General features: G+C 43.5%; 1 protein-coding gene across 1 annotated transcript in view; it reads left to right on the forward strand.

Moving 5' to 3' along the window:
* ATP8B3 (ATPase phospholipid transporting 8B3) overlaps positions 1 to 12146 on the forward strand; it is a 66856-nt gene that overhangs the window by 51266 nt on the left and 3444 nt on the right. The window contains exons 23-25 of the mRNA XM_070931789.1: positions 1558 to 1641; positions 6185 to 6424; positions 9557 to 9695. Of these exons, the coding sequence (XP_070787890.1) occupies positions 1558 to 1641; positions 6185 to 6424; positions 9557 to 9695 (463 nt within the window). The remainder of the gene's footprint in view (positions 1 to 1557; positions 1642 to 6184; positions 6425 to 9556; positions 9696 to 12146) is intronic.

The raw sequence follows: 12146 nt of genomic DNA on the forward strand, positions 1-12146 counted from the left end.
TTTGGGAGGCAAGTCAAAAAACAAATAAGACTTGAAATACTAAAGCGAGCAAGAGATGATGGTTAGAAAGGGAATGCTGTTTAATATAAGATTGGCTTTATTGAGAGTTAGAATAGAGGCAGAAATAAGATCAAGGGGGAATATTATTATACATATTTATATATAATATACTAAAATTAATAGCTAGCTGTAAAGATTAGATAATAACACCACAATTATATAAGTATGATTAATGTAACACATTATTATTATTATTATTATTATTATTATTATTATTATTATTATTATTATTATTATTATTATTATTAGTTAATCTTTAGTGAGATTCACAGCCTTTGAGGCTGGTTAACAGCTCAGCAGCTCGAGTCCTAACCAAGGTCCTAGGAACTGTTAAGGTATCATCGGAGGATATAAGCTGTTCCGAGTAAGATGGTTTTTTGTAGCGTCAAAAAGTCCGGTAAATTTAGAATTTCTAAATAGCGGGGTAGCCCTTTGGGTATTGTTCCAAGGGCTCCAATTACAATCGGGACAGCACACAATTTCTTTTTCCACAGTCGCTCAATTTCAATTTGCAAGTCCCGGTACTTTGTGATTTTTTTCTTGCTGCTTATCTTCAATCCGTGCATCACCAGGTATTGCAATGTCAATGAACCATACTTTTTTCTTTTCAACTATTGTTATGTCAGGTGTGTTATGGACCAAGTGCCTGTCAGTCTGAATCCTAAAGTCCCACAAGATCTTGAGTTTCTCATTCTCTAAAACTTTCTCAACCTGATGTTCCCAGTGGTTTTTGCTGTACTCACATCCAAACTTCTGGCATAATTTCCAGTGAATGATCTTAGCAACGCGATCATGGCATTGTAGGTAGTCAGTTTGTGAAATTTTGCTGCACCCACTGATCAGGTGGTCGACTGTCTCATCTTTCTCATTACAAAGGTGGCATTTGCTGTTGGTGGTAACATGTTGAATTTTTGCCTTCATGCAGTTTGTGGCTAGGGCTTGTTCTTGAGCTGCCAAAATAAAGCTTTCTGTTTCTTTTTTCAGTACTCCTGATCTTAACCAGTTCCAAGTTAGTTTCTGGTCAGCTTTGCCTTCAATACTTTTCAAGTATTGGCCATGCAGAGCTTTGCTTTTCCAATTTTCAGCTCGCTGCTCAATTATTTCTTTCTTATATTCCACTTTTGTTTTAGTTGTCTTTAAAAGGCCTCCTTTATTTACTTCCTTAATCATTGGTTCTTCACTTTTCTGGATGTAATCATTCAAGCTGCGTTTTTCTTCTTCCACAGTCTGCTTTACTTGTAGGAGTCCTCGACCACCCTCTGCTCTTGGTAAATATAATCGGTCAACATCACTTTTAGGGTGCAAGGCATGATTCATTGTCATAAGTTTCCTTGTTTTTCTGTCCAAATTGTCTAACTCCATGTTTTCTATTCTGATTCTGGATAATGTGTTCACATAGAATGTGCTGAGAAAGAAAACGATAGTCCTCCTGGTCATGGATTTCAAGGTGTCACTCTAATCTTCTCTTTCTTTTTTCTTTTTTCTCTTTCCATTCAGCCTCTGCTGGAGGGCTGGTTCCTCGCCCTTTATAATGTGGTCTACACATCGTTCCCAGTCCTGTGTTTGGGCTTGTTTGAACAGGTAAGTAACTTTGCATTGTGCAATGTTTTACCCTGCATCATTTTAATTGTAAGTTAAATCAATGGCCACTGCTATGTTCGTAAATATCCTTTACCTCCTTAATGCAAAAGAGAGAGAGAGAGAGAGAGAAGTGCATCCCTGATTTAAAGACAACCAAGAAATATTCCACTTAGCTAGAACCTTAAATAGTCCAGTGTTTCTGAGGTCTCCGATGAGGATAACTAGAGCAAATTTTGCAGGAGAACCATGCAGAAGACAAGTGAAAAATAAAATGGCAGCGTGTGCTTTGAAAAATGACAAGCAAGTTTGGTTTCTCTAAGCCAGTTTTTTCTCCACCTTAGCAATTTTAAGAGGTGTATACCAACTCCCAGTTTTCCCCAGCAAGGACTACCTATAAAAAAACCCTTTATTTTCTCCCAAGATGTTTTTTTCATTGTTCAGTGCAACCTGTGGGATTGTACGGTGATCTCCCTTCTTAATTTGAATGAATTCAGAATTTGTTCTCTATTTTCAAAACCAGGCAGGGTTAGCTAGATGCTTGCCACCTATTAAGCCATTTGGAGAATAAGTACAAATAAGTGAGATTTGTAGAAAAGAGGCAGTGTGATGCAGTGGTTAAATGTTGAGATTGTCATCCATGTACAAGTCTCCTGTTACCAGTGGTGGGTTGCTCCTGGTTCGCACCGGTTCGCAAGAACCGGTAGTAAAAATTTGTAGTAGTTCAGAGAACCAGTAATAACATTGGCTGGCCACACCCCCGAACCGGTCCCCGGCCTGGTTGCCACTCGCTTACCCCGCCCACCTCATCAGAGGCTTTTTTTTTTTTTACTTTTAAAAGCATTTTTTCTACAACTTCTTCGGCTGAAAAAATGCTTTCAAAAGTAAAAAAAAAAAAAGTTGGCCACACCCACTTAGTCACATTACCCCCCACCGAGCCACGCCCACAAAATAAGCCATGCCCACAGAACCGGTAGTAAAAAAATTTAGAACCCACCCCTGCCTGTTACCCAGTGAACTATTTTTAACCACTCTCTACAGTAGTGGTGTCCAACCTTGGCAACTTTAAGAGTTGTAGACTTCAACTCCCAGAATTCTCTAACAAGCATGGCTGTCTGGGAAATTCTGAGAGTTGAAAGTCCACAAATATTAAAGTGGACTTCAACCCCCAGAATCTTTAAACTTTAAAGTCTTAAAGCTTAAATCTTAAACACAAGACCTACTACAAGACCCATCACAACACTCACTAATGATTCACAGCTGATCCATCACAAGACCCTCACCTGAGACACACCCACACCTGAAGCCCTTATACACAGAACAACACCGACACTGACATCCCATAAACTCCGCTGAAGATGTTACCTAGCCTAGCAACAAAACGTTCGGAAACCAACCAACAAGTTCAAAGAACGAACCTTCTAATCTTAAAGTAGCCAAGGTTGCACACTCCCTCCCTACAGTATCTGTAGATACTGTACAACCAGCCCAAGAGGTTTGCTCCAGGGGTGAAATGCTACCAGTTCGCACCTCTTCGGGCGAACCGGTAGTCAAAAAATGCTACCGGTTCATGTGAACCGGTATTTCCGACGATCAGCTGTACCGTGTGATTTATATTCGCTAGAAAGCAGGAAATCCTGCTTTCTAGTGAATCTAAATCATGCAGCATAGCTGTTCCCACCCCCCTCGCTGTTCTACTTACCTTCTTAAGCCTCGTTTTTCTGCACTGCGCGGTAGCGCCTGCGGTGCGCCTGCACACAAAGTGCACGTTTGCCGCACACTGTGCATGCAAGCATGCACTGCACATTTGGTGTGCACTGTGCATGCATGTGTGCAGTGCACATTTGGCGCGCAGTGGGCATGTGTGCACAGCAAATCGGTGGCAAACCTCGGAGGATTTCACCCCTGGTTTGCTGTGTAAACTTGAGAATCAGATTATTGTGCAGTAATTGTTATCTATAACCAGCATGATTTGATTCATAAGCTACAGTGAGATCTGTGTGGCCTGAAAAAAGTAACAAATTTAGCAAATCAGAAGAAAAAGGAAAAAGAAGAACTAAAGTGTTAAAGCTTTATGTTAAGAAAAACCCAAACTTGGGACATGTTATGAAGCTCATTAATAAGATTATGATCCAAAACTCATAGTCATATTGAGTTAAATTCTAGGTCAGGGGTCAGCAACCTGTGGCTCTAGAGCCGCATATGGCTCTTTCACCCCTCTGCTGCGGCTCCCTGTCACTCAAAATATGCGTCACAAGAGCCAATGTGCAACACCCACTGGCATGTGATTTATTGAGCTTTTCAACCCCTGGTAGGCCAACCATGGATAAATCCAAGAAAAGAAAAGTTCCAAAAGAAAACAGAACGTTTAATTCAACTACATATGCTAGTTTTGTGGCTTCTCAAGAAATAGTCAGGCACGGGAAGGGTTTTGTGGCTCCTGGTGTTTTCTTTTCTGTGGGAAACGGGTCCAAATGGCTCTTTGTGTGTTTAAGGTTGCAGAACCCTGTTCTAGGTCAATTAAAAAAAAAATGAAATTAGTTTTTACTCCCATAGCTTAAGTTGTCATACTTCTAGGGAAGAAATTAATAAAAGATAGCAAAAACCACATTGGTATATTTTGTAGAAATAGAAGGTATAACCATATTTTTATTAAACACTATTTGCCTTTCAGTGAAGTGGAATGATACTATAAGTATAGATGCTGTTATTCAAACAGTGAAAGTTGAGAAGAAGTAGATAATGGCCTAATGGCTACAGGCATTGCTTAACATTTTGAGGAAATCCCAAATTACATAGGGCTATTTTTTTCCCCTTTGTTCTTTCTCGGGTAGGTTTTTTGTTTTTAAAACTATGGCAAGTCTCTTGTAGGTCTTCCAATATAGTTTTCATACATTTTCCACCCCAAAATGGGGAAAATTGTGACATGAATTCTCTTTCAGTCTCTCAGGGAATGAGTTTGGCTGTAGAGCTGTGGGTTACAGCATCCATCTTGGAAATCTGGAGATCAGATTTCTGCCTTCTGTACCTGACATCACCAGCAGGGGGCAGCAGTATCCCTTTTGTGATAGGACTTTGTCCCATGGTCTTTTACTAAGGCAAAGATGGGAAATATTTGTTTATTATCTCCTCTTTATTACTTTTATAAATAATTCAAGACAGCAAACATATATAATATTCCTTCCTCCTCTTATTTTCCCCCATCACAATCACCCTGTGAGGTAGTTTGGGGTGAGAGAGAATGACTGGGCCAAAGTCATCCAACCAGCCTTCATGCCTAAGGCGGGACTAGAACTCGCAGACTCCTGGTTTCTAGCCTGGTGCCTTAAGTGCTAAATCAAACTGGCGCTAAGTTATGTCCAACAATTGCCTTTTTTTGAGCAATATTTTTAGTGGTTGAATATAAAGGTGCAGCAATCTGTTGATGATGTCATTGGAGGAGCAGTGATGAATTCTGCCTTTTTCCTGTCACTGTTGGAGAGGTTGTGGGGGCTAAGTAATATTAAGGGTTAAACTCAGGGGTGAAATGCTCCCGGTTTGGACCGGATTGCCCGATCCGGTAGCGATGGCGCAGGTGGTTCAGAGAACCGGTAGCAAAAATCCCTGCGCCCCCACCCCATGCCCAGCCGCGCAATCATCAGAAGCTTTTTTTTTTATTATTTTTAAAAGGATTTTTTCTACAACCTCTTCGGCCGAAAAAATGCTTTTAAAAGTAAAAAACAAAAAGCCTCTGATGATTGCGCGGCTCAGCTGGGATCGTCAGAGGCTTTTAAAAGCATTTTTCCCTGCAACCTCTTAAGGTTGTAGAAAAAATCCTTTTAAAAGAAAAAAAAAGTTGCCCACGCCCACTCAGTCACATTACCCCCCCAAGCCACACCCACACAGCCCGTAGTAACAAATTTTACATTTCACCACTGGTTAAACTTATCAATGGTTTTACACATCTGTTTTATTTTTTATTTTGCAAAGACGAGAAACCCCGTTTGCTATCCAGGTTCAGCTGGTCACATCTGGAGTGTTTTGGGAACCAATAAAAAGGAGCAGGAGGGTGGGGGAAATCATCAGATTGCATCCCTGTTTTACAGTACAGGTAATTCTTGACTTACAACAGTTTGTTTAGAGATGGTTCAAAGTTACATGGCATTGAAATAAGTGATTTATGACGTTTTTCACACTTACAACCATTGCAGCATCCCCAGGGTCACATGATCAAAATTCAGATGCTTCGCAATGGACTCATTTATGACAGTTGCAGTGTCCCGGGGTCATGTGATCACTTTTTTGTGACCTTCTGACAAGCAAAGGCAATGGGAAAGCCAGATTCATTTAACAACTATAGTGCTTCACTTAACAATTGTGGCAACAAAGGTTATAAAATGGGGCAAAACTCATTTAATAACTGTCTCGTTTGGCGAGAGAAATGTTGGGCTCAATTGTAGTCATAAGTCGAGGACTGCCTATAATCTTATCCAATGTGACTCCCTCCAGATATGTTTAATCTGCTTTTCCCTTGTTCCTGAATTGTCTTCACTCTTTCTCCGATTAGGATGTGAATGCCAAGAAAAGTCTGCAGTTCCCTGAGCTGTACAAGGCAGGTCAAAAAGACCTCTTCTTCAATTTTGAGATATTCTTTGTGTCGTTCATCCATGGATCCTTTGTCTCTTTGGCCAACTTCTACATCACCATGTGGGCTATGGGGGACAGATCGGGCATCCGGGTCACGGGTGATTATCAGTCCTATGCTATGATTGTTGGAACCTCCGCCATCTTGACAATCATGGCTGAGGTGAGTAACTTTGTGTGGTGGTGGGGAGGTTGAGTGTGATGGAATTTCTCCATGAATTCCTCTGGGAATAGATTTAGGAGCAAATGCCTTGTGCTGTTTCAGATAGTGAGTTATAGTGAATTAGTTACTTTAAGAATTAAGAGCTGTCTCCTTAAGAGATTGTGGGAGATGTAGAGATAGATTGCTTTATGGGAAATGTAGTCCATGACATGTGACCACATGTGTCTGATTGGCCACAGAGGCTCTCTGCCTGGGTGCAGAACAAAGACCCGGCCATTTTGAACTACCACAGAAGAGAGAAGCATGCTTTCTAAACAGGGGGACAGAACTACCGTCATTTTACACTAGGAAATGGGACAGATTATGAAATAAGGATGAATCTCAACATGACTCACCACGATTGTAAGTCTATGTTTGAGGATACCCTAATAAACAATCTGTATGAAAACCTGTTTGCTAGAGTTTATCTGCGTTCCCAGTGGAGCCAGATGCCTGGGGAACAGAACAAAACATCCCTAAAGATCAGGGGTGGGTTCTAAATTTTTTTACTACCGGTTCTATGGGCGTGGCTTATTCTGTGGGTGTGGCTTGGAGGTCATGTGACTAGGTGGGCGTGGCTAGCTGGTCAGTCATTTCTGGAAGGTCCTCGCACTTACGACCAGTCCTCGCACTTACGACCTGACTCATTTGTTTGCTTTTAACACTGATCAGCTGTAGGACGGCCCTTTGAAGCCCCGCGGCAAGAGTTTAAACAGTTTTTTTCCCTCTAGTCATCAGCTGGGACTCAGGAGGCAGCAATAGATTGGGGGTGGGACCAAATAAAAGGTAAGAATAACGTGGGGGGGGGTGGGAGGGCGGGGGGGAGAACCGGTTCGGTGACGTCATATCATCACCGCTACAGGCTTGGCTGAACCGGACCGAACCGGGAGGAACCCACCACTGCTAAAGATACTGCCCAGAGATAGTCCAGAGTTGGCACAAAATAAAATGAATAAAGAGCTGGTTCTGGATTGTGCATGGTCATTCCAGGAAGTGCTGAGAAAGGGTAGAAACCCTTCTAGAAAGATCCTGTCTCTGCTATGAGCACAACACATAAGGATGCTTTCTTAATATAAATTTAAGAAAGCTTCAGAGAATAGCTTGACTCCTTCTTCTTTGTGGCAGCCCCTGAGATATTGGAACTCTGCTATCATGTTACCCCTAGTCCAGTGGTGAAATCTGAACCGGTTTACTATGGGTTCGCTGGCTGCACATGTGCGCTGCATGCCAAACGCATGCTGCGTGTGCACATGCATACTGCCCACCATGCACCAAATGTGAGGTTGTGTGTGTGCGCACGCGCAGTGCACGCCAAAAGTGTTGCAGAAAATCAAAGGACTCGGACTTCGAAATCAAGAGAAGCTTTATTTTGGCCAAAAGGTTCAGACAGAAAAGATAACCATCTAACATCTGAACAAAGTTCTGGTTAAGACACGCATTCTTATAGTCTTCAAAAGCAGCAAAAACACGGAAGTATGTGAAATCATTCCTATTAGCTAGGTCCCTTATCGCTGAGCAGAAAAGCTGATTCATGCTGACCCGTGTGGTTTTTAGTTCTGCATTTTGACATGGAAGGAGAAAGTTAGCTAACTCTGCGGTTTGACTTTTTGAACTCGGAAACGGTCTCTTACAATAACAAGGTCGAGGGACCTTTAGAGATCATCCAAGCCAACCCCGTATCATTTCACTCTTATATCCAAATTTCACTTTACGCCCTACTTTAAAAGGAGGCATGGGGTAAGTAGAACAGCTTGCAGGGGTATGTGTGTGTGATCAGCTGTGGCGTGCGATCTTCGGAGCCTTTTTTTTTTTACTTTTCAAAGCATTTTTTTACCACCTCTTCGGGCGAATAGGTTGTAAAAAAATGCTTTTAAAAGGTAAAAAAAGGCTCTGACGATTGTGCGGCACAGCTGTGATCAACAGAGCCTTTTTTTTTTTTTTACTTTTTTAAACCATTTTTACTACCGGTTCTGGAGAACCGGTAGTAAAAAAATGCTAAAAAAGTAAAAAAAAAAAAGTTGCTGGCTGAAGAATTATGGGAATTGAAGTCCAGAAGTCTCAAGGTTGCCAAGATTGGAGAGCCCCGTTCTAGAGTCTCAACATCGTTTTTTATATTGTGGCGACCAAAATTGGATGCAGTAATAGTGCATCCAGTTTTGGTTGCCACAATATCAATTGTGGCTCAGTTGTGGTTATAAGTCGAGGACTAGTTGTAAGGGAAAAAATGCACTTTGATGCCCCTACTGTTGTGGACAGATTCTAAGAGACAGAATCCTACTCATCTCCCATCTGTTTCTGATCATTTTCGGGGGGAAGGGGTGGGGGAAAAATTTACCAAAACAGCTATAGAGACAGAGAATTCATGAAGAATCTTTTTTTTTTTAACAGAGTCTCTCCAAAACTTTCTCTTGATCTCAGAACTGATAAACAGTTCCCCTGAAAGCATAACCTGAATGAAATGAGTTTGACCCTCTTCTTGACTGGGTCTATTTGATCCCCCCCTCAGGATTAGTTTACTACCTCAATTGACTCCATCTTCACCTCCCTTAACCCAGTTAAATGCATTATGGGAACAGGATAAGCATGTCTGACACCTTAGCATTTATTTTAAAGCAATCTGATGCTAGGTATAGTATATTTTTGATAGGAAATGAATGCAGTGGAAATGAGAGATATATGCCCAAGTTTTGTACCCACTCTTTCCATTCTCCTCCACTAGTTAGCTTCTTTCTTTCTTTCCTTCCTTCCTTCCTTCCTTCTTTCTTTCTTTCTTTCTTTTTTTCTTTCTTTCTTTCTCTCTCTCTCTCCCTCCCTTTCTTTTCTTTCTTTCTTTTTTTCCTCTCTCTCTCTCTCTTTATTTATTTATTTATTTCCTGCTTTTCTTATTTTACAAATAACTCAAGGCGGCGAACATATCCAACACATCTTCCTCCTCCTATTTTTTCCCAACAACAACCGTGTGAGGTGGGTTGGGGTGAGAGAGGGTGATGGGCCTAGGTTTTGCCCTTCTTCTCCCCCAAGTCAACCATTTTTTTTCCCAGCACAATTCTGACAGTGTCTTTTCTTTTTCCCCCGCCTTCCCTCCTTGCATAGATTATGCTGGAGATGAAATTCTGGACCGTCTTCTCTTCCCTGGCCATCTTGATCAGCTTCCTCCTTTATTGCCTTTTCACGTACCTCACTCAAAACTTCGGAGCCTACAGAACCAGTCCCCAAATGTTCCCCTTTCTTGGTAAGTTTGTTTGTTTGTTTGTTTGTTTGTTTGTTTGTTTATTTATTTATTTGATTTGTATGCCGCCCTATCTCCATGGGACTCAGGGCAGCTCACAACAATTAAATACAATCCCAATCCAATAAAAACATGTTAAAAATACATATTAAACCCATAAAACACATTAAAAATAATCAAAACCCCATCAGTTCAGGCTGGGCAATTTGAACAGCCATGTTTTCAGTTCGCGGTGGAAAGTGTGAAGGTCAGGGACCAACCGGAGCCCCAGGGGGAGTTGATTCCAAAGGGTGGGTACGCCCACAGAGAAAGCTCTACCTCTGGGGGTCACCAGCCGACATTGTCTAGCTGACGGCACCCTGAGTAGGCCCTCCCTGTGAGAGCGCACCGGGCGATCGGAAGCTGTTGCTGGTTGCAAATGGTCCAACAGATATCCTGGGCTTAAGCCATGTAGGGCTTTATAGGTCATCACCAGCACCTTGAATCTCACCCGGAGGGCAACCGGCAACCAATGCAAGTCGTGCAGGAGAGGTGTAACATGAGAGTATTGGGACCCTCCCATCACAACCCGCGCGGCCGCATTCTGTACCAGCTGAAGCCTCTGAGTGGTCCTCAAGGGCAGCCCCAAGTAGAGAGCATTGCAGTAGTCAATATGGGAGGTGACTAGCGCATGAGTAATTGTGCGTAGGGCATCCCGGTCCAAATAGGGGGGCAACTGGCGCACCAGGCAAACCTGGGCAAACGCCCCCCTGGTCACTGTTATATGATCTTCTAAGCTCAACCATGAGTCCAGGAGGACACCCAAGTTGCGTGCCCTATCTACAGGGGCTAACACCTCGCCCCCTATAGCCAAAGATGGAACCTCTCGATCGGACCGGGATGCCGGTATCCACAGCCACTCAGTCTTGGCAGGATTGAGCTGAAGCCTGTTCCTCCCCATCCAGACCCGTACCGCTTCCAGGCACTGGGACATCACGTCGAGGGCATCACTGGGCTGGTTCGGGGTGGATATAAAAAGCTGGGTATCATCAGCATACTGATGATACCTCACCCCAAAACCACGGATGATCTCTCCCAGCAGCTTCATATAAATGTTGAACAGAAGAGGCGAGAGGACCGACCCCTGGGGCACCCCACAAATGAGGGGCCTCATGGCTGACCTCTGCCCCCCCGTCAACACCGCTTGTGTATGACCCAAGAGGTAAGAGGAGAACCACCACAAAACAGTGCCTCCCACTCCTAACCCCTTGAGGCCTCGCAGCAGGATACCATGGTCGATGGTATCGAAAGCCGCTGAAAGATCTAATAGGACCAGAACAGAGGAATAACCTCTGTCCCGTGCCCTCCACCAGCGCGACCAATGCCGTCTCCTACCTCCAGATGGAACTCTTTGGGTTCTCTTGCATGTGCAAAATTAAGCTGCAAGATTGATTGGCTCCTGAGAGGGCTTGAGTCATACAGTATTTACAATCTGGTCCCAAGATCAGGGGTGGGCTGCTGGGGGTTCATGGGTTCAGGAGAACCTCTAGCTAAGATTCTGTACAGTTTGGAGAACCCCCAAATCCTACTCCTGGCTGGCCCCGCCCACCCCACCCCTGCCCTCCCCTCCCAGGAGTCCCCACGCAGCCCGTTTTGGATGCAGGCTTGGAGAGGGCAAAAAACTGGCCTATTGGAAGTTCGGGAAGCCCGTTTTCGTCCTCCCAGAGGCTCAAGGAAAGCCTCCGGAGCCCGGGGAGGACAAAAATGTCGCCCCTCCCCCACCGTGGTGCAGAAGGCCGACTAGGCCAAACCAGTGGTGGGTTGCTCCTGGTTCGGTCCGGTTCTATAGAACCGGTAGTAAAACCAGTGGGAGCTCATGAGTGATCTGTGTATGTGCAGAAGCACGTGCACGCGAAACAAAAGCCCACACGCACTCCCGTTGCGAACTGGTAGTAAAGGTAAGTAGAACCCACCCTGGGCCACACCCACCATGGCCATGCTCACCCAGCAACCGGACAGAGAACCCCTTGCTAAAGTTTTTGAAGCCCACCCCTGCCCAAGATGTTAAAAGAAAGAGAATGTGGTAAATTGGATCCCTTATTTACTTTCTCCCAACTTTTCCTGCCTTAAAACCATAATATTCAACATCATTCAAAAGAAGTGGGAGCAACCTAAGGAGGGGATCGGTTGATCCAGCCCAGAAGCCAGAAGAAGGGATGGACCATTTGTGGTCCAGTGTGTTTAAACTATTCTCTGTCTTTATGTCATCAGGTTGATCCTTAAAACAGCATGCAGGAGTCCTCAACTTACAACCATTCATTTTGTGACCATTTGAAGTCCCAATAGCATTGAAAAAAGTGACCTATGACTGATTTTCATACTTATGACCATTGCAGCATCCCCATGGTCACATGATCAAAATTCAGACCCTTGACAACTGGTGTGAATTTGTGACGGTTGCAATGTCCCAGGGTC

This window comes from Pituophis catenifer, unplaced genomic scaffold, assembly GCF_029215685.1.
Source record: "Pituophis catenifer annectens isolate HBS135680 unplaced genomic scaffold, rPitCat1.0.hap2 SCAF_1, whole genome shotgun sequence".
Taxonomy (NCBI): domain Eukaryota; kingdom Metazoa; phylum Chordata; class Lepidosauria; order Squamata; family Colubridae; genus Pituophis; species Pituophis catenifer.